This window comes from Tamandua tetradactyla, chromosome 8 (assembly GCF_023851605.1).
Source record: "Tamandua tetradactyla isolate mTamTet1 chromosome 8, mTamTet1.pri, whole genome shotgun sequence".
NCBI classification, from domain to species: domain Eukaryota; kingdom Metazoa; phylum Chordata; class Mammalia; order Pilosa; family Myrmecophagidae; genus Tamandua; species Tamandua tetradactyla.
In genome coordinates, this window is record NC_135334.1 from 81389842 (window position 1) to 81412344 (window position 22503).

Sequence of the window (22503 nt, forward strand, 5' to 3'; positions counted from 1 at the left end):
TTTCATCAAGTTAAGAGGTGAAGGTGCTGAGGTTCTCAGTGTATTCAAGACAACAATGATTTAGACTAGCAGGAGTTGAGGATAGTGAACGTCAATAACATGAAACACAAAGAAGAAAGGGTTTTTATGTGAGGGTGGAAGAATAATAGTCTGCAGTGGCACTGAGGAGCTAGTAAAGTGTGAACTGCTTCTTTTCACTACAGCTTCTTCCACCTTGCTTAGACCCTTATGATCTTGTTTAGACTATAGAAGCACTCCCCTATTTGGTCTACCTGATTTGGGTCTCTCTCCTATGTGTTCATCATGTACACCATTGCCAGTTTAGTCTTCTTGTAGAAGAGCCCTCCCCACATTTCATTTCTGTTAAAAAGTTTCAGTGGCTCTCTATTTGCCTATAGACACAATCCAAATTCCTTAGCCTGCCCTCAAGATGGCCTCAATCTACTACTGTGTTTTATATATCTAGTTTGAGGCGATTTCAAGTATTTAGCTTGTATTGATTTAAGCTCTATACTAGTCTTGGAGGGCTTTCCCATCTGTGGTTTTGCTATACTGTCTGGAATGCTCCCCTTACCCAACTCTCAATATTCAACTCCATGCATCTGTCAAGGGCCAATTCAAATGCAGATATTTCCCTGCCTCAAATGACCTCTCCCTTCCCTGTCTACCTTTTGTAAAAATTTCACTTTAAGCTAGTTGTATACCTATTTAAGCAAGAACCATACTTAATTTATCATTGTATCCCAGCCCATTGCACCCCCAGCCCACAGCACCTGGCCCAGGAATTTTGCCCTTTGGAGGTATCCAGGGTCTGCTGACTAAATGCATACATGCATTCATAAATGAATGAATGGATATGTATAGCTGTTATAACCTTGTAGTCATGTTTAAGGCCAGAATCCTTCAGTAGAAGTTGATCCCCTCAAGGATTAGGGTTGCTATTGCATCTTATATCCTTAATACTTAGAACTGTTCCAGGAATATTACAAGCCAAGTAAGTATACAGTAGATACCTAAAAAATTCTTGGCAATTAGAACTGAGTTAGGTGGAATCACATGTAGTTCATTCTCACCATGCCAAACCCAAGGAGGGTGAACATAGTCTCTCACACAGTAAATAGCTGTTTATATCTTGATTTGAATAAAATACTGACTCTTATACCTGGGGTGCCACTCTCTTAACAGAGAACCATGTATTCATTTTATTCTCTGATTCATTGATCATACTGTAAATTATGATTGATCTTTAACTCTGTTTGATAACTCTATTCTAAATACTGAAGGGTAAAAAAGCATTCTGAAAGGATGTGTTGGGCTTATTGCTGAAATTTAAATACGCTTTATCTCAAGAAAATGAATGAAATGCATGCCTATGTTCCATTTCTGCTCTAGAATTTTTTTAAGCTCCTTTCTTAAGGTTCATCCCTCTACAGCAGAATTGAGAATATTTCCTACTAACCAGCATCAGAACTGGAAGGAAACCGGATTTATCAAGCGTGGTAAGCCTCCCCAGAAAGAGACATCTCATGTTTTTAAAATAATCTATTCCCTTTTCTCTCCCTTGGCCAGGCTGTGACAACATGCTGGTGGGCATAAAGTCTCTGAAAATAGTAAAGAAGACTATGGAGACAGTTGGTTCTTGGATGAAAGATGCTGCTAGCAACTCTCCAAAGGTATATTTCTTAATTGGATCCAGAAACAATACTGTTTGGGAATTTACAAACATACGGGCATTCATGGAAGATAACACCAAGCCAGCCCCCCGGAAACTAATCCTCACACTTTCCTGGCAGGGAACAGGCCAAGTAATTCACAAAGGCTTCCTATTTTTTCACAACCAAGGGACACCCAATGAAATAATAAAATACAGTCTGCAGAAGAGGACTGTGGAAGATCGAATGTGGCTCCCAGGAGGAGCAGGCAGAGCACTGGTCTACCAGCACGGCCCCTCCACCTACATTGACCTAGCTGTAGATGAGCATGGGCTCTGGGCCATCCATGCAGGACCAGGCATCTATGGTCATTTGGTCCTCACGAAAATCGAGCCTGGCGCACTGAGTGTGGAGCACTCATGGGACACTCCATGTAGAAGCCAGGATGCCGAAGCCTCATTCATTTTGTGTGGGGTTCTTTATGTGGTCTATAGTTCTGGTGGTTACGGCCCTCATCGCATCTCCTGTGTCTTTGATCCGCTGGGCACTATCACTGAGGAGAATCTGCGCAACTTGTTCTTCCCCAGGCGGCAGAGAAGTCACTCCATGATCCATTACAACCCTAGAGATAAGCAGCTGTATGCCTGGAATGATGGAAACCAGATTGTTTACAAACTCCAGACAAAGAGAAAGCTGCCCTTGGTGTAAGGCATTATAGCCAAGAGGGAGAGCACAGTGACCTTGCAAGCTGCTCTCCAACACTGAGGCACAGCCCCTTTGCAAAGAGCGCATCATATATTAACCTTCTAAACACATATAGGAATAGGTTCCAGAAGTGGAGATGCATATTCATCCTTTCCTAAATGTACTAGGTATCTTCTGAGAGCTTAGATAAGAGTCTATCATTCAGAAAATTTCAACAATTTCATTAACCAACAAAGCTTCTGGTTTTCAAGGTTTTCATATTCTGATCCAGCTTACTTCCAGCCTTTTCTTTTATGGCATTTACTCTAATCACCCCCACGCTGCTCCCAAGCTATCAAAATACCTCCACCCCCCAATACTCACTGGCTTATCTCTCCTCAGCTTTTGTTCAAGTTCTTCCCTCTTCCTCAAATGCCTATTGATATTCTTCCATTTCTCATTGCCCAACTAAAGTACTATTTTTTACTGAAGTTTATTCTCTGTTCCCCCAGCTCTGTCTCTCCAACAAGGCACATTGATGTAATAATAAATAGAGGAATAATGTTAATAGTTGATTACCACTTTCCAATTACAGTGTTTGCATATATGTCACATCATTTAATTCTCATCTCTCCCTTGTGAGAAATGCAAGAAAAAAAATCTTATAATAGCCATCTTAGAGATGAGGAGTGTTTAGGTGAATCATTCAAAGTTAACAGTACAAAGTCAGAGCTAGAAAATACTGCATGTCCCATAGTCTTCCCACTGCCCAAGGAAACCTCAAAAACATATGATTGTTTGCATAGCCTTTTTAAACTTATGTGTTCACCATTTCAGCATAAAAATAATGGTTCTGCCCTTTTAGCCAGTTTTCATGCCTGCACAAGACTTTGTTTAAAGGACTTTCAAAAGATAACCCAGGCTAAGGGTGAGAACCCCCTTTCCAGCTTCATCTAATCTACCCTAGGGTTTCTTTCTTCTTGCTTTAAATACAATAAAACTGACACTAAGCAAATAAACCTCATCAGGTTATATTTGCCTACATACCCTCAGCATAAAAGCTTTCAGGAAGTGCTGCCCGTGTTCAGGTTTACTGTGAATAATCCCCAACACACTGAGGCCCTTGGTAAATATTCTAGAATCTGGATGAAAGCCAGATAGCAGTTGAGTGCACTTCTCGCCACAGCAGGCATTCCATGTGGCACATGCAACAGAGCACAGCTATTCTCTTGAGAGGGGCTTCTTCAAAAAATTTTCCCTGTGTTTGCCCCATTCAGTCGATCTGGGTCACAAGTTCAGGCTGTGGGCCAGTCTGTGTCATGTGCTGAGCCTGTGTCTTTCCAGGTTGGTCACATGACAGGGTTTGCTTTGTGTGCTTGCAGCTGTTTTCCCATCTCTGCCAAATTCAGGCCAAGACCATAGGCAGTGAAGGGAGATTTTTTTTTTTGCCATGACATTTGAGTAGAATTTTGGCAGAATAGAAGAAGCCACCCCACGGATACAGCATAATTACCCGCAGTTCTATTAGAATGATACAGAGGGCCCAAATCTCTTGTAGAATGAGGCAGGTATGAATAAATAAACTTGTGATATTACCTACTCCCTGGGTTCAGGGATATTACCTGCCCTACCAGTAAAATTTCATAAGGATTTCACAGAGATAAGGAATGTTCTCTGCCACACAGATGAGAGTACAGTGGGATTTTATCAGCAAGAGCTAGTCCTACACACATAATGTGCTATTTTGATTTGCCAGATCTGCATGGCACTCCTACCCCCTAATAACCCACCCTGGTGCCTTAAATTCCTGCAGTAAGAATCACTCTTTTGGGTCAAGACATTTTCACCAGGAAACCCCTGGCAATGTGTCACCTTGTTTCCTATGAACCAGAGCAGGTCAGTATGCAGGACTTAGGAGACCTTCTTGGGTTTATATCATAAATTTGAGCTCTGAGGTATCTTGGATTTAAGTGATAATTGAATTCCCTGTGACCTACACTAATGGTTCTTAGACTTTGCTGCACATACGAATCACTCCGGGAGCTTTTAAAAACCCCACTGCCCAGGCCATAACACCCCACCCCACCCCCACCCTGGGACCTTTATATCTGAACCTCTATGGTTAGGGCCCAGATATTACTATTCCCTTTTTCCCCTCCAGGTGGTTCCAAAGTACAAATCAGCCGAAGAGCCAGTGGATTTACACACACATGCACACACCCTGTTTTGAAAGCAATTGTTATAGTTCTAAGCATAAACTAACATTTTCCCAGGGCTGGAGTTAGGGTAATGGGCTCCCTGGGGGGCAGTACCTGTGGGATTTGGAAATAGCCATGAACTCGTGTGAACTGTAGCAAGGTAGGTCTACAAAAGCTTCTCTGCTGCTATTTTAAGGAAGTGAAAGAGAACTGAAGGGTGCCCTGTTGTAACACAACCCTTCTGGGCCCCAGCCTTCCTCAGCTGGCTTTACCCTTGTCTGCCGCTGGCCAGGTTCCTGTAGTAACCACATGTCCCAGATTTGCCAGGGTGGCTTAAGTTCTGTTCACATGTAAAGTTTTCTGGACACACTGGTAATTTCAGACCATGAAGGCCCATTTGGTTTGCAAAAAAAAAAAAAAAAGGGTGTGTCCTATGGAGTTCGCCAACACTGCAGCCTGTACAAAAGTAGATAAAAACAGACCCGGGCTGTGGTGACTCCTGCAGTGCCAGGGACTATGTCAGAGTCCCTGGGGTCGCTGCCATCTGCGGCCCACAGGGATTTTAACCAGTTCAACTGAGCAACGATCTAGCAGTTGGACCACAGGGGATTCAGGCTAGATTGGGGGTGGGCATTGGGGCCCATTCTTGTGGTGAGATATCACCAGAGCTTCTCTTGGACCTAGAGAAGTGGACCTCTGCGGGCACAGGGAAATGCTTCTGTTCTCTAGCTGTTCACAAGGTTGGGTGCGGGGGCCTCTGGTTGGCGCCGACGACCACTAGAGGGAACCTCCACCCCAGGTCGTGGGGTTCGGACGCGGCCGGGCCCTACGGTGACCCTGAGTTTTGCAACCTGAGAGACCCAGAGAGGAAGGAAGAAGGATGTACTCAGGTCAACTTCAAGTAACAACGATATCGCACCCGGGCCTTGAAGACGGCCGCCAAAGGGGATGCAGCTCTGGGTGAGCCTCTAATCCGGGGTTTCTCTGGCTGCTTCTCTCTTCGCAATTCTCAACACAAATTTCCTTTCTGGTTTCTCACGTTCATCTCTGCGGCCGGGGAGCTCGGCCGAAGGGCTGCAGAAGCCCAGAAGTGTAGGAACACAAACGCCAAAAGCCACCCCGGAGCTTGCTAGGGCCGGAAGGGTGCAGGAGGCGGCAGTGGAACGAACGGGGCGGGGCTCCAGGGAAGGGGCGTGGTCTGTCCAAAGAGGCGGGGCTTGGGGCGGGGACTCGGAGCGCCGCGGAGCGCACTGGGCGGGAGCTGGGCGGAGGGAAGCCGTGGGGAAGACTCCAAGGGGCGGGATTGACGAGGCAGGTCCCCGGGGGGCGGGAACCTGAGGCAGGTGGTGTCCGTGCCCTAGAGGAAGAGGGGCGTGTGTCAGGGGGGCGGTCCCTGGGGAAGGTCCCAGGGGGTGGGGGAGCGGACGCTCTGGGACGAGCCTCTAGCGGCTCCCCGCCCCCGTCACGTGGGTGCCGGACCTGGCTGCCGCCGGTCTGTCCGCTGGTTGGTCTGTCGGTTGGTCGGTGGGTCAGTGGCCTGCAGTTCGCTTCTCGGCTCTCATGTTCTGAGGTGGGAGGGAAACGGGAGCGGCACGCGCACCTGAGCTGCCCGGAGAGGAGCCGCGGCCCAGCACCCAGGTCAGTGGGCTCCCCTCAGCGTGCGCCCGGGCCCGCGGCAGGGTCCGGACTGGAGAGGCATCGCCTGGGAGACTAGGAGTCCTCAGGTCCAAGAACTTCTCGGGGCGTGGGGGTCAGTTTCAGTTTGGATCCCAGAGCTCATCCAGGGCGCGAGTTCCGGACTGCCCCTGGTTCCTCTTGCCAGGAGACGGGGAGGAGGTTGTAACTCGTGTGGCTTTGCTCCGAATCTCCAGCCCATTCCCCGGCCTGCCCGCGATCCGCTGGCTTTGCTCGCTCCTGCAGCTGCCAGGACGGCTCTGGGGATGTGGAGGGTGGTGGGTCACCTCAGAGTTCTCTGCGGATATGTCAACTCTGCCCGCCCAGCGGGAGCAGCGACGTCATGTAGAGAGACCAAGGTGGTCCGGTGGTCCGGCGGCTCAGTCTTATTTGCTCAGGCAGTCTCTTAGGCAGAGCCTGTGTCCAGATGCAGCGTCTCGGCCGAAACCGTTTCTATACTGTAATTGCAATATGCTCTTAAAAATGTCAAACCGCTGCGTCCCGATAGACTATAAGATCGAGATGGCCCTGTTTAAAAGCAGGCGCCCTCTCCCAGTCCGTCGTCCTTCCTCCATAGGTGAGATCCATTCTCCAGACCCGCAGTTTTTCTTCAAGTGAAAATAAGGGTATAAGACCAGAACGTCCAAAGCTTGGGTAAACAATCATTCTAGCACTGTGCAATACTGTTTGAAACAAAACAAAACAGAGTATTGTATTTTGCTTTTAAAGCAGCTAGGAATTTGGGACAGGTCTGTCTCCCTTTTATATAAGTCTGCTTCTTGTCTTTCTCCTCATCTCTTTTTTCCCTTATACAAATCAGAAGTGTTTCCAAATTTTATGTTGTGTGAAGTTATATGCTCAACTACCGTTGACTGTAGACATCATTTATCTTCCACCTGTTGGGTCTTTAATTATTATTGGCATGTGGAAAACACAAATGTTAATGATTGAGAAGTTACTCCTCTCTTGGGCTTAAGAGAAAGAACCTATTTGCATTCTATTTCAGTTCATATTTAAATGACTTTGAAATGAGAGGGATGAAGAAGATTGATGTTTTTCACTTACTGCACCCATTGCTGATTTCATATAACATGTTGTTGTTTGGAGCTTTGATGATGTGCCAGCTATTAGTTTATTGCCACTGGGGAGAGACCCTGAATATCATTATTGCATCTTCTTTACTGGGGTGACTAGGAAAGGTACAGGATGACTTTAAGACTAAGTGGAATAAGATAATTACCATGAAGGAAATAGGAACAAAGTGTTGTGTGAATTCTCTTTCATCCAAGCAGGGAAAATCTAGGATAATTTCAAGAAGAAGGTGTTCTGTGAGCTGAACCTCAAAGGATTTCCTCAGGTAGAGGTGGATAGAACTTTGGAGCTGTATAGGCAGGAAAGCACAGGTTAGTGGTGAGAAGTGGCAAGTGGTCCATCTAGGCTCATACAGTGAATGGTAGGCAATAACACTGGTGACAAGGATGAAACTTGAAGGTCAGGTATAGAAGTCTAGACTTTGTCTGAAGGCATGGGAGCCAAGAATGGGTTTTCAGCAGGACATTGATGGTTCCATGAACTTCTCAAAGCCAATCACACCCATGTGACCCTCATTCTTCTAGCCTGATAGGGAGAAAATCAGGTTAATAGTTGTGGACTAAATGGTCAGACAACACTTTAGAGAAGTGCTTCTCAAACTTTAGCCCAGGGATCATCTGGGGATCTTGTTAAAATGCAGATTCTGATTCTGTAAGTCCAGAGACCTGACATTCTGCATTTCTAACTAATTTCCCGAGCGGGTGCAGGTGATTTCATTGTGAATAGTAAACTTTTAGAGCAGTAGTTCACAAACCTGGCTAGGGTTCAGAATTGCCAGGAAATTTTGTAAACCATTGATATTAAGCAAGTCTGGGATGTTTTTACAGTTTCCCTCAGGTGGCTGACCTTCAGTGGGAACTGCAGTAGTGGACTCTGGCAGGGCAGTATGAAGAAATGGCCTTAGGGAAAAGACCTTGGGGGCAGGGAAGTCAGGAGACTGGAAGATTAATTCTGGGCAGAAGTGATGAAGCATTCGTTTGGGGGCTGAGAATGGGACAGGTAGGAGAACTAGGGAATGGAGAGTATCAGTCTTCAGATCATGACTGGACAAGAACTGAGAAGGGAGAAACAATTCTAGAAGAATTCAGCTTTGAACATGAGGATTGGTGCCATACTTTAGACTAAATTTGGGGGTATAATTTGAAAGTCATTTTTTATTTGACTGTCAGACCTTCTTATTCTGAAATATAGATCTGTTAATGACACTCTCCTGCTTAAAATCCTTTGATGGCACCCTTGTTGCAAGACATGAGAAAGAAGAGTTTATATATAGACAACTGACAAGGCACTTAAATGTTTATTGTTTAAGTTCCACAGGCTGTGCTCCCCATCCAAGATGTGATGCTCAGTCCCCACTTGGTGTGGGTACACCTAATCTGATACTCTTGGCAACTTTGTTGTTGTTTTTTTTCTGAATCATTATTTTTCCTTCTTCCTCCTTCTTCAGGGGGAGTTCCACTTTCCCTGGCCTTAATATTTCCTAGCACCATTCTCTGGTTTCAGTGCTTGAAATGCACCTATTTGGCTCTCTTTTCTTAGAATCCACCTGCATTCTGGGAAAACCGAACTGTATGCCTTAAAGACTCTCAAAGCCAGGTCATCTTTCGGCCTTGTGCATCTAGAGTCAATTCTTATCACTCAAACACCTGGTAAATAAACTTCCAGGAGATGCTGTTCTAGAGCATTCAGTTTATCTTTAGACCCAGATCTTAAGGCCTTGGAATTCCTAGGTTGCTCTGACTCTCAATTTTGTCTTCAGGGTGTTTGTGCTTTGTTGGTCTTAATGTCATTGGTTTGGAACTCCTTGGTAATTCTTATTTTCATTTTCTCTTCTGTCTCTGTCATATTTATACATACACATTCATACACACTGAGAACTGAGCTTCATTGTGCAGGATGCTTTTAATCACCCTGTTCATGTTGAGTAGAAGTCTTGGCTTCTGTATCCCATCTATAAATGGGAGACCTAGACACAGATGGGATGGGATTGCCTGTATGATAGAATAAAATGTTCTTATATGACATTCAAGGCTCTTCAGAAGTTGGCTCTAATTTAGTTTTCCAGCTGTGTCTCCACTGTTATCCAAACTGCAGCTTAATAATGTTTGTTCTTTTGTGTCTCTCTATCTCTGCATACACTATTTCCTTTTCCTGGAAAACCTGTTGTCTCTACTCTTCAAGATGGATGAACTCTTAATCATCCTTCAGGATGTGGATCAAACATGAACTCTTGAAGCAACACCCCCCCCCCCATCTTTTTACTCTTCTCCCCTAGTTGTATACATATAATATATGCAGATCTCTGCTCTGCTACCTAGTTACCTTATTCTCCTGTCTTAAACACACCGCTTCCAGACACTGAAATGCTTTAGGGCTCCATCAGCCCTCTGTATGGCTCCACACGTAGCAGATGTGTGGAGGTTGTGGTAGACAGACTTTGATCTGGCTGGCTTTGCAAGCTTTCCTTCTTCAGTAAAGAGAGAAAGTTATGGGTTATTTTGATGAGGGAAAGAGCATGAGCAAAATCAGAAAGATTGGGTGGAAGGACAGACATAATAGGGAATAAGGCCTACATTGTAAGGTGGGGTGAAGACAGTGGGAGAGATAGGGCAGGGCAGGAGTCTAAGTCTGGGAAGAGATCATGGAAGGGAAGGCCTTGAAAGTTGGAGCTAAAGAATTTAAATTCTATTCCAATGACATTGGAGGTTTTTGAGCATGGAAAAAAAAAATCAGTGAATTGTATGTTTTCAGGAGGATTCAGGGCTAGGAAATGCAGATTGGAGGGATAGGGAGGAATTTGTTAGAATAGACTGTTGGAATAACCCACTCAGGTAAATTAGCACCTAAAGCAAGGCAATGGAAATAGGGATGGAGAGAAGGGAATAGAGGAGAGTGAGCTTGCCAAGAAATCCAATAGGATTTGGTGACTGCTTGGATTTGAGGGAGAGAGAAAAGAGTCAAGTCGGCCACTGACATTTGTGCTAGTTTGGTGGGAGAAGAATGAGGCAATTGTTAGTAGCATGAGAGCATAGAGAAGCTTCTTTGAAGGGGGAAGGAAAATAAGGATAGTTGAGTTTTGGGGGGATTAGAAAGGAGCCTTGGTTAGTTCTTTGCCTTCCCCTTGCTCTTTTTTTTTGCCCCTTACATTTTTCCCTGTGAGAATGCTAATGCCCAGAGAAACCTACCCAGTGTCAAGCAGCTGGGGTGGCAGAACCCAGGCTTCCTGGTCCTCTTGCCTAAGGCCCTGTCCTCTGTGGCACAGTGAGTTTGGCCCGAGAAGAACTGATAGAAGGTTCAGATGAAGATTCTATTAGACCATGAGAAATGGAAAAGAGACCAGGTCTGGGGTGAATTCAGTCTGCTGAACAGACTCAGAGCGTAAGTATTTTCCAGGAGTCAAGGCCACTGGGAGTTTGAAGACCCTAATTGGAAGTTTAAGAACCCTCCTTTTTGTCCTGTGGCCTAGCTTATCAGTCCTGTGAGGCAGATAAGAAGTGGGGAGTGCTTTTGTGGGGTTGGCACTGACATATTTGTTAGTGCTTAGTGTGCGTACATGTATATTAATGAGCTTTCCTGGGAACGTACTCACCATCCATTTATCAGTTCCATGGAAAGATATATTCCAGAATCCAAGCACCTTTTTTATTGCCCCAGGCAGACTTTAGGGACACAGCCACCCAGTTCATGAGAAGCTGCCTGTGTAGTGATGTTAGGCTGGGGCCAGCTGGAGAAGACAGCCAGCCCTGAGAACCTCCTCCAAGCAGCGGCCTGTGTGTAGGGCCAGTGTCAGGAATGCAGCTGGCTGGGTGAGGGCCAGAGCTGTCAGATAAGGAAAGAGGACCTTTTCTAGAATATGCACAGCTGCTAAGAGACTCCGCGGCCCTGAGGCTGGGGTTCCTGCCCTCCATACTCCTCCCTTCCACACCTCCTCTCTGCTCAGCCAGGCTTCTCAGCTTCCAGCCTCTCAGGACGAGTCCTGCCTTTGCCATGTACCCTGACACAGTGGTCACCTCAATCCACTGAAACCATTCAGTGGATTTGCTTAGAGTATATCTGTTCTCTTCTATAGAAGAGAAGGAGGTGATCTAAATCCCTAGGTTTCTCTGCCCTTATGGATACCTGTGGCTTGTCAGCCACTGATAGGGGGCTGTTTAGTGGGATAGTCAGAACTCCTGCCTCAAGTCCCCAGGGTAAAGATTTAATTCCACAGTCATGTGTGCATGGTTGGAATGTCCCAGTCAGATGCAGCTGGGCTTCCCAGGCTGAGCCAGGAGGGCCAATCCCATGACCATGCTGGGGTGTCCAAAGAAGTCTTAACAGACTTCTCCAACCTGCTCCTGGCAGAAAGGCCCAGAGAGCCCTGCCAAAACAAACTCTTTGGGTTGACAGGCTCCTCAGTATGATAGTCTTTGTGTGTGAGAGCATATGCACAGGCACTGTGAGAGCATATGCACAGGCACTGGTTGTAAAGGAACCCAAAGTCTGTTGTAGAGATTAAGGGGAAAGAGTAGAGTGGACTATAATTCAGACTAGAAGGAACAGAAATGGATTTGTTGCAAACAATTCTGTTCTTTTCGGGGGCAACCATTTCCTTTGTTCAACCTAAGACCTTGTTCTTCCTGAATCAAAGCTAGCTGCATGAACAGCTAGGTCAATGTTCAACTGTTTTATGGAGGCACCATGGACTGGCCCCATAGAAAGCTTCCTCCAGAGAGGCTAGAGTGAAGCTTCTGGCTTTGGTTGGGTGAGGTGGATAGCATTATTCCCTTCTTATGGGAGGGAAACAGGAGCCAGAGAAGTGAAGTGATTTTTTAAGATCCCAGAGTGTTAGATTTAATTTGATGTATTGTCCAAAGTGGGACATTTTTGAGTGAAAGGAGGCAGCCAAATTCTAAACTGGGATAACAGGCATAAATCAGAACTGTCCCAGGCTTACTGGGATGTGTAGTCTCAATCTCTGTCGAAAACTCCAAATTTTATGAGCAGTGGGGGTGAGTGGTGGGGGTGGGAGGTGGTTGGGGAGAATGGACTAGAGTGAAAGAAGGGAGAAGTGAGAACTTGAATTTGGGCAGGAAAGGCAGATTCTCATAAATCAACATTTTACCAAAGCAAAGGAATAATTGTTCTTGGCTTTGTCACCTGACCTTGACTGGATGTCATGAAAAAGTTTTATTATATAAGCTCTTCCTGCAACCCGCCAAGACATCTGGTTCTTCCATGAAAGGCTTACTCTGTAACAACAACAATCCTGCGTGTCCATCTCGGTTTTCACTGTGCTGGCTCGCTGCTGCTGTGCAATACCCTGCAACCTGGCTGGCTGGGATTATTGTCCTGCTACTGGAGATGAGGAAATGGACACCTCCTGTTCCTCCACACGCCCCAGCTCATTCCATCGTGGCAGACAACAGTTTTCTCCATCATGAGTACTTGGCTTCCCTGACCCCAGAGGTCCTCTGAGTGTGGGCTTTGAATCAGGCCTCCATTTAAATCCTGGCTCTAAAGAACGTGCCTTTTTACCTTTCTGAGCTTTAAATTCTTGATCTATTAAATGGTAATAGTGATAGGCCTACTTCATAGTGTTGTCAGGAGAATTAAATAAGATGATACATGTACAAAGTTGACTGCAGGGCTTGGCATATCATACATAGTCAATAAATGGTACCATCATCATTATTATCTTTTCAGGAAGTCTGGAAAAAGTAATTTATCAGGAGAAGCAATTTATATCACCCAGAGGGCTTATCTTAAAATTTTAGGAAGAAGTAGGTATTCTCTGGGCCTCTAGGTATGACACAGAAAGGAGAGCCAGTGTAGAGGTGAGCAGGAAACCCAGGAGGCAAAAGTGCATGGCAGGTTCCACAAGGGTTCCATGCACTAGAGTAACTTTCCAGAAACCTACAACCTCCAGATGGGTCCCTAGTCCAGATAAGTCCTGAAACCTAGCCTGGCTTCTCTAGAACATCAGATAGTTCCATCTCCCTACCCCATATTAGTAATAGATCCTTCCAAGATGAAAAATTTAGAATGACCATAGCCCAAACTCCCCTAAAGAGAGGGATGGAAAGATCAAAGATGATGGTGGAATTATACAATGATGACAGGATTTAACAAATGAATATGATTGTTGAATCATTAAACTGATATCTGTTTTAGTCTCCAGTATCTTAGAGCAGCTAAAAGTAAAAACCTCGCGCAGTATTTAGCCAAATGCCTTTGGTCTCATTTCAGAAAAAAAAAAAAAAAAAAAAAAGTAAAAACCTAAAATTGTGGAATTGTAACCCATATCAAACTCTGAAATATGTTCTACAACTAATTATGGTACTGTGCTTTGAAATTTATAGCTTTTTTGTATATATGTTGTTTTTCACGAAAAAGAAGGAAAAATCGATTGTGATGTTAAAAAATTTTAAGCCCTCTAGCCTCCTATATTGTGGAGCAGCTAGAAGAAAAAATATGAGAGGATTGTATGGTAGCCCATGACAAACTCTGGGATGGATCTGTCCTGTAACTACTTGTTAAAGAGTACTTTGAAAACTATTGCTTTTTTATTTCTTTGCTTTGTATATATGTTATACTATACAATAAAAAAAAAATTTTAAAAAGCATGCAGCAGGGTCAGTACCAGCTTGGTTTCAGATAGCTGGTTAGCAATGTACGGGCCAAAGACAGCAGACAGAGAGCACTCAGAGCCCAAACCACCTCAATGAGATGGGGCAGATGTGAGTGCAAAGTCCTGCCCTTAGGTTCCAAAAGTCAATAATTTGAGTTTCCTACTAGCTTATGTGGAAAGCCCAGGCTGCATTAATAGAAGTTCAGGTGTAGACCTTGGGAGAGGAGATTGTCTCACCTTTCCCTGTACTGGCCAAGACTGGCCACATCTGGTGATGGTACCCTGGGCAGCACACTCTGGGAGCAGATGGACAAGGGATGCCAGATGGTGCAGAGGGACCTGGGGATCGACGGGAAGACACAGGCTGTGATTACTGTTTACATGTGGGTGGAGGAGTCACTGTGCTCTGCACTGCTCAGGAGGGCATAGTAGAGACTTCATGGTGGTGATGGTAAAGGGAATTAAAGAGGCGGCTTTTAGTTCAGTATGATGGAAGAAATTCTGAAGAACTAAGGACTATCTCTAGGGCCAGATGGCTCTCTTGGAGCATGTATTAGAGTCTACTGGAAGAGGGTATTTTTCAAGAAATATTGACAATAGAGAAGTTCATGAAATAACAGGGGAAAATAAATTTGCTGAGATAATAGGTTTGACTAAAAGCACTATAGGATTATGGTAAAGAGAAGGTTTTTTGGCTGAACAAATGCAATCTGCGTCCTAAGGAATTGGAACTAGAGCTGAGCCTACTAGGGTAGGTGGGGCTTTAGTGGGAGAAGGGGAGAGTATGTAGGGATCCCTGGTCAATGAAACATCATTAGTAAAGGGCACAAAAGCAGGAGTGAGCAAAGTGGGATTAAAAGATAGTGAGGAGGTACATGGACAGTTCAATGGTTAGAATGCTTGCCTTCCTTGATAGAGACCTGGGTTCAGTTCCCGGACCATGCACCCCCCCTACCACCACCACCACCACCCCCCAAAAAAGTGAGGAAACCAGCCTAGCTAGACTCTTCCCATTGGGAAATAATTTTTTTAATAGCTGAACAAAAAAGTTGGGACTATAAGGGCAGAAGATCTTAAATGCTGAATTAGAAGCTGTTGGCAGTAGGGGATTTTTGGTGGCTTCTGAGTAGAGATGACTTGCAGTCATGTAGGGTAGAATGAGGTTGGGAGGCTGGGGAAGGGGTGGGCTCTTTACAAAATTGTGCAGGTGTTTCTCTATCTCAGGTCACAGGCTGAGTGTCCCACTCAGTGACAATCTGGGAGAGGGGAAAGGTCCTATGAAATTCTGAGACAGTGATTCCAAAGAAGTCATGTGTATAACTTCAGCTGATGCCTACTTTGGCATAACTGCCTTTCTGAGGCATGACGTCTCTTGCAGGCTTATGGGCCACTCCTTGAAGATCTTGAGAACACTATGTCCTGGGACTTGGAGAACAGCAGCCATGTGGTCTGAGATATCAGACTCACAGCATCTGAGACAGTATGGTGGGTGGAGAAGGGAGGATCTGGGAGGGCATAGGCTACAGCGCTGGGAAGCCTCTCTGCAGCCTGGATCACAGAGCAAGGCACTAGCCCCAAGAGGAGATGGGGAAGGGCTGTGGGCACCAGGGCCTTATTCAAGTAGGCTGAGGTTTAGGGTGGGGTACACTGGATGGGAGGGTGGAGTGCTGTGGTTAAGCAACTTGGATGGCAGAGGGGCAGGATATCCTGCAGGGAGGGGAGCCTGGTGAGATCATAGGAAAGGAGACCATGGAAGCCCCAAAGTCAAAATTGGCCAGCCAGATCTGGGGAATCTTCCACCCTTTTAGGAACAAAGGTAGAGTATAATTCTTAAGCATTCAGGAGTCACTAGTCTTGTAACTTAATTTATTATTTCATTCCCCAAATATTTTTTGACCGTCTTCTAGCCTGTGATGAATAAGACATGTCCCCACCCTGCATGGAGCTTCAAGAATATACCCTTTATTCAAAACAGTAATAACTAAAAAGAAAGTACAGTGAAAAGTCAGAAAGAAGATATTAAGCAACTGGCATTTGAGGTGTGTCTTGAATCAGGGACTGGAGACAGAAATGGGGGTGAAGGACATTCCTGGCAATGCACAAAGAAAGGTATGAGGATGGTAAATTAAGGGGCATGTGTGTGAAAGAGCCAGTGATTCCATTTGGCCAGAACTGAGGAGTAAATGAGGTTAAATAGGGAACAACTAAGGATTGGAAATTATCACATTTTAAGTACCCACTATGCATCAGTCATTGAGCACAAAGTTATCTATCTGTGGTCACTTAAATCTCATAGCTGCCTTTTAGGACTTGAGGAAGAAACTCATGCTCAAAGAGGATGTGATCCTCTAGCTGGTAAGGGATTGATACAAGATTTGTGCCCAGTTTTACCTGATTTCAAAACTCTTGTTCTTTCCACTTTATCTTACCACCATATTTAGAGTCCAAATTAGACAGGGTCTTAAATTTCCAGTGAAGACCATTTTTGCCATATCAAGGTAGCATGTACCAGATGACATTTACCTTTAAGAGTCATTTGGTGGGCATGGCCAAATTTTCATGAAGCACACCCCCGCCCCAATAAATGTGTCTGTACATATATACACACACAAACACACACACATTTGGGAAATATATCTCTAACATAGTAGGAGGTTGCACAATTATTCATGATGCAATAGAAACTATTACTCACTGAGTACTATAGGCAATTTCAGAATTCCTCTATTTTCTCTCCCATTCAAGAAAGTATATTAGAATGGGGGCAGGATAACCTTGAATCTTCTCTAATTTATGCAAAAAGATTTTCAACCTTAGCTACTTTTAACATTGGTAACAAGTTCCTTACAACCCACTTTGCCTGTTTGGGGTCTGAATTGTCAGCCAGAAAAACAGAAGGATGTTAAGCAAGAGTGGTGGTACTCCAGAGTGGGTTGGCAAGGTAGGAAAAGGATTGAGAGCCAGAGAAATCTGCACAATAACTTAGGTGGGGCTCTGGTGGTGGAGAGGAGGGACTGATAGTTCAGTAAGCATTTGCTGAGAACCTGCCCATGCACGAGTGTGGAGTAGGTGCTGGAATACTTGTGTGAAAGGAGAGCATTGTTTACTTCCATGGGTGACATGTTCAGGCTCTGAGCAGGTGGGAGTTGGTGGGGGCTGCCTGTTTAACTTGCTGTTATTTTTTATTGTGTATCCTGTAGAACCCAAGGGAGATGCCAGTTCGTCCTTATTACTGAACAGGTCTGATCCTATACCTGCCTTGGTCTTCCTCCTGGAGCCCAGATCCAGTCTTGGCAGTCACCTGCTTCCATCCACAGGTTGGACCTAGGATCCCTCAGGTGTTGTAATGGAAGGGTTCCCTCATCCATAGAGGAGAAGGTCTGAGAAATCACCTGGGGCACCTGGGGTCCAAGTCAGGGTAGCATCTGGACTGTAATGATTTGGAGTGTCAAGTTAACTAGAGACTTTAGGTGGGATAAAGGCTGAATGTGGGATGTTGGCTCAACCTCCATGTCCTGCTTCTAATACTGAATACTTTGGAGGCATGATCATTTACATTTAAAAGAGAATTTTAAATAAATCAAGCAACAATTAAATCAAGAATGGTGTTCATGAAGAAGATCATGAGAGCCAAATAAGAAATGCACCTCATTGTGTTACTGTTATTCATTATGTATAGTAACCTTTCCTAAATAATTCCCTGGGGGCATGGCCTGTTGGGCTGTAGGTTTCCTGCAAGAGTGTGACATCCACTAGTGCAATTGTGAGGCCCCTTTGGGATACCAGTGTAACTTGACTGCCATCTCTTCAGGCCATCTCTGGAGGTAATAAGGCTCTCCTAATACCAGTGTGGAGGGCTGGGGACCTCCTGCTCCAAGACTGAAACCAGTTATGAGAAATTCGGTCATGACTTGGATCTTTCCCCTCCCTGACTCCTTAGAACCCAGCTTCAGCTTTAACTTCCATGTTTGTGGTCTCCCATATCCATCACCCCAGTTGCAACCTCTATGCCAAGTGCCTCTACCCTGACAGTATAGCGTCCTGAACTCAGCCTGCTTCCTGGCCCTGAGCAGGGCTACCAGATGGGACTGGCCAAATGGCTGGGGAAGCGGCTATGGGGCTATGAGAATGGGCACATGAGCTATAGGAAATTTTCAGCTCTGGAGGCTCTGTGGCCTCGATCTCCCTTCAAAGGAGCCATCCCTCTTGTCAGATATTGTTAGAGAGACAAGTCTGGAACATGTGGTTTGTTTGACCCACTGTACCTGTAGGGTCTGCCTATTTTGGGGCCTGACTTCAAGGGATTTTGTAACTTCTCAAAGAGAGTCAACACCTTTTTTTTTTTTTTTCTTTTCCTGATCCCAACATTTAGGCCCTTATGAGGATTCTTGGGCAAATCTATCTTCTGGAACAACTCAGTTATTCTACACAGATGTACTTTTCTGAGAGGGGGGATGTCAGGGTGTTGCTTAATTATGGGACCAGGTACTGAGCTGGGTGGTTTAATCTGTTGTCCTTTAACCCTCTGACCAGACCTGTGCAAGGCAGGTATTATTATCTCCATCATATTAACCTAGAGGTTAATTCATATTATCCAAGGTCAAAAAAGTAATCCAGGTCATAAATAGCAGAGACTGGATTTAAATCTCATTGGTCAGACTCCAAAGCTTGGATTCTGCACTCATCCGGTTCCTCTCTTTCAGGCACCCCACATACTATTTGGCACAGACCAGCCTCTGCAGAAGGCCTGGGGCTGGAATGGGCTAGGATGCAAGGACTCTGATGTCTCTATTGCTGTTCCCTTCTATGGCCCTTTTGAGTCACACAGGCCTCTAGACTTTTCATCCTAGAGTCTGAGGAACTGTTTGGGTATATTCTATGGGAAGATAATGGCCTTGCTTTATGGTAAAAAGGAAGAGGTGAAGAAAGATGGGAGAGAGGCCCCCAGAACATTTTGTACATGTCAAAATGGGGGTCACACTGACAAACTTTCAGGAGCAAGACCTCTAAGTCCCCCTGGGAGTATGTGCCAAGTGTAATGTAGTTCTCTAGCCAGCTTGTCTTTGTCTGTAGGAGCACATGTGCAAACAGGTCATTCCTGGATCACTTGTTTGGGGAAAGCTCCTCAACCACGCTGTGGCTTATAGGCTCTGGGAAGAAAGTGATCTGCATAGCAAGTATCTTGTGACTGGTAAGCTGAGGTTAGGGATCAGGCTTTCCCTTCCCTGTTCCCCACCCCCCACCCCCATCATGTTCTGGAGTGGTTGAAAAGAGTTGAAGAGAAGAGGGTTGGACCTCAGGCTCTTGGCTTCTTGAATGCAGGATGACAGGTGGTCAAGCTGTAGGGTCTCCTCCCTGAAGCATCTGAGTCTGGCATCACTAAATGGTATTAGTCTCTAGTCCTGTTCAACTCAGGGAGAACTTGTGAAGAGTATAAATAAAGAAATACTAGGAAATGCTCTTAGCTGGATGTTTAATGTCTGAGGGGGTGAAGCAAAGTCTACCTTAGTCTGAGAGGGAAGGAAAACACAGTGGATCAAAACAGAGACCAGCATCTCTGGAGAGGCAAATTCTTCTTCCAATAAGTTTGCCTAGTTCTGTGTCCAGAATCGAGTGGGGGCATTTCCAAATTCTGCAGTGAACAAAGGCTGTGTCATGAAGGATGGAGAGGCATGCACTTTGTTGATCCTGCCAAGGGACCAAGAGAGGAAGGCAAATCCAGCCCAGCCACAGTGGAAGCAGCTTGATTGACCTTTTCAAAGGTCCCAGTCCAGAAAAGCTTCAAACTGAGATGTTCACTTGTAGCCTGGGCTCTTTGGCAGCAGTAGGTTCTGTGCATTGTCTTCATCTGGTTCCCCTGAGGCCTTCTAGATCTCCAGAAAAGACAGGGCTGCTAATACTCTGTTCATACCCACCAGCCCAGGCCTGCAGCCACTCACTGGGAGGCTAAGTGCCCCCAAGGCAAAGCGTCCCCTTTCTCTTCTTCCCTGCTGAGAAGACAAGGAGCCATGCTATTGCCACTGTACACATGCTGGTCTTTAAAGTTTTTTCATCTTGTACTCATTATTAAAAAAAAATTAATACAGAAGAAAAACCATTGCATCAAACCAAAGTTAAATTGTTCAACAAATGTTGAAATGAAGGTTCAAAATAAAGAGTATATTTTGGTTAACTCAGTTAACCAAGTATAGTGTTTACCTATAGTTTACCAAATTCTAGGGACTGTATTCCTCCACCTCCTGCTCCAGGCAGCTTGTAGGAGGTAGCTGGCCGCAGACTAGTTAGGCATGAACAATCTAGGTGAGAAAGAAAACTTGCCAATTCAGATCTTTGTTTTTTCTTTTCACTTATCATTGTGAAGTATTAGAATGAGAAATGTCTGTGTTTATCATCCACTGAAGCTAGTTATATCCTCCTCGCCCATCAGTCCTTTGGGAATATAATTGCATCCATCAGTTATGTCTCTTGCTCAAGCATGGCCAAGGTCCCCTTATGGCAGAGCTGCCTTTCCTCTAAATATCAGGCTGCTAGGGAGAGGGGACTTGGATATGGAGAAAGTGAGATGGGGGAGGCTGTCATGGACAGCCCTCCACCCTTATTTCAGAAAGCCTGCCAGAGTCCCTCTCACAAGCACCTTCTCCCTTCTCTCTCTACTCAGATACTTACACATTTATCATTTTGTGTCAGCAAACATTTACTGTATCCACCCTGTCTTAGGTTCTTGGCTGGACATGTGGATTAAAAGATGAATAGGGCATACTCCTGCCCTCAAGCAGTTCAATTTAGAAGGGGAGACAGATACATTGGGAAATAATATAAGCAGAACTGTAAGTGAGATGATAACAGTGGGTACCAGCTATGATGGGAGCCAGTGGAGGCATCCAGGACCTTCTGGGACTGGGCAGGGGGTACTGGTGTCAGGAAAAGTCTTCCTGGGGGTGATGCATTTGGTTAAGACCTTAGAATAGGTGGGATTTTGAAAATACAGATGAGAAAGGTATCGCAAGTAGAGGAAGGAGAATAAACAAACATGAAAATCCTTCTGTAGCTCGGGTAAGGAATGAGCCAATGCAGCTGGCATTTGGAGCATGAGGAGAAAGTAGAGTTGGGAAGGTAGGCTGTATTGAAGGATCCTGAATGGTGACTTTACCCCTGAAGTAGGAGCTGTGGAAGGTTTGGTGCAGGAGACTGTCATCATGTACTATATAAAACCTATCTTGTCCACCCCTGGGAAGATGGATAGAAGGGGAGTTGATAGAGGTAGGAAGCAATTCAGAGGAGGCAGTTTTTGCAATTCAAGTGAAAGATGATAAGGATCTGAACAATGAGAAAAAAGAGGCATAATGAGGAGTGCTGGTGTAACATTAGGGCGTGTTCTGGGAGTCTGAAGGCCCCTATAGAATGAGTAGTCAGGACCTTGGGTCCCAACCTAAGTTCTGCTGGTCCCCAGTAAGGGGAGGTAGAATCCTGTGCCCCTCTGGATCCCTAGGAGGTGTTTTTGTTTGTTTGCTTGTTTTGATTTTTAATTATGAAAAATAACATATATACAAAAAAGCAATAAATTTCAAATTAGTTATAGAACAGATTTCAGAGTTTGGTCTGGATTACTGTCCCACAATTTTAGATTTTTACCTATAGCTGCTCCCAGACACTGGAGACTAAAAAAAAATACCAGTATAATGATTCAGCAGTCATACTTATTTGTTAAATCCTATCTTCTCTGTATAACTCCATCTTCTCCTTTGATCTTTCTCACAATCTTCAGGGGTACTTGGACTATGCCCATTTTCATGTTGGAACAGGCTGTCAATAATATAGGATGGGGGATGGAACTAGTTGATGATCTGGAGAGGCTGGCCTCTCTGGATTTCAGGATTTATATGGCCTAGGAACCCATCTGCAGATTATAGGTTTCTGGAAAGTAATCATAGTACATGGAACCTTTGTAGAATCTCATAGAGCCCTAGGTGTTCTTTAGGGTTGGCAGGTTGGGGTTTGGCAAACCATGGTAAATGGCAATATCTAGCTGAAGCTTGTATATGAATAACTTCCAGCATAGCCTCTTGACTCTATTTGAACTCTCTCAGGCACTGATATCTTATTTTGGCACAATTCTTTTCCCTCTTTTAGTTAGGAAGGCATTGTCGATCCCATGGTGTGAGGGCCAGGATCATCCCTGGGAGTCATGCCCCTCATTGCCAGGGAGGCTCTCACTCCTCGATGTCGTGTCTCACATAGGGAGGAGGGTAATGATTTTCCTTGCAGAGTTGGGCTTAGAGAGAAAGAGGCCACATCTGAGCATCAAAAGTAACTCTTAGGCATAACTATAGGTAGGCTTAGCTTCTCCGTGAGATAAATAAGCTTCACAAGAGCAAGCCTTAAGATCAAGGACTTGCCGTATTGACTTGGGAGTCTCTGATGTTTGACACAGTGTTGGGGTTTCCCCGGTGGTAAAGTTTAAGAGTTCCATATTTTTTCTCCAATCCCTCAAGAGACTTTGCCAATACTTTATAATTATCTGCTTAAAATACTCTAGGATGTGTCCAGGCATTACATTAAGCTATACAGAATTACAACCCATCGTTCACATTCT

General features: G+C 44.9%; 2 protein-coding genes and 1 long non-coding RNA gene across 6 annotated transcripts in view; 2 read left to right on the forward strand and 1 right to left on the reverse strand.

Moving 5' to 3' along the window:
• Positions 1-2904, forward strand: part of OLFML1 (olfactomedin like 1) — a 24740-nt gene extending 21836 nt beyond the window's left edge. The window contains exon 3 of the mRNA XM_077113868.1: positions 1570-2904. Coding sequence (XP_076969983.1) covers positions 1570-2360 — 791 coding nt within the window. The 3' untranslated portion in view covers positions 2361-2904. The remainder of the gene's footprint in view (positions 1-1569) is intronic.
• Positions 1281-6150, reverse strand: LOC143644637 (uncharacterized). The gene is made up of 3 exons (XR_013156797.1): positions 6014-6150; positions 5454-5891; positions 1281-2296 (listed from the first exon to the last, which is right to left on the reverse strand). It is a non-coding gene; the product is annotated as an uncharacterized LOC143644637 (long non-coding RNA).
• Positions 4905-22503, forward strand: part of PPFIBP2 (PPFIB scaffold protein 2) — a 180101-nt gene continuing 162502 nt past the window's right edge. Inside the window, exon 1 of one of the 4 annotated variants that reach the window (XM_077113862.1) lies at positions 4905-5494. The gene's annotated coding sequence lies outside the window, so the exon portion shown is untranslated. Of the gene's footprint in view, positions 5495-5882; positions 6173-22503 lie in introns of those variants that run through there. The other 3 variants (XM_077113867.1, XM_077113860.1, XM_077113864.1) reach the window with 3 other exon arrangements.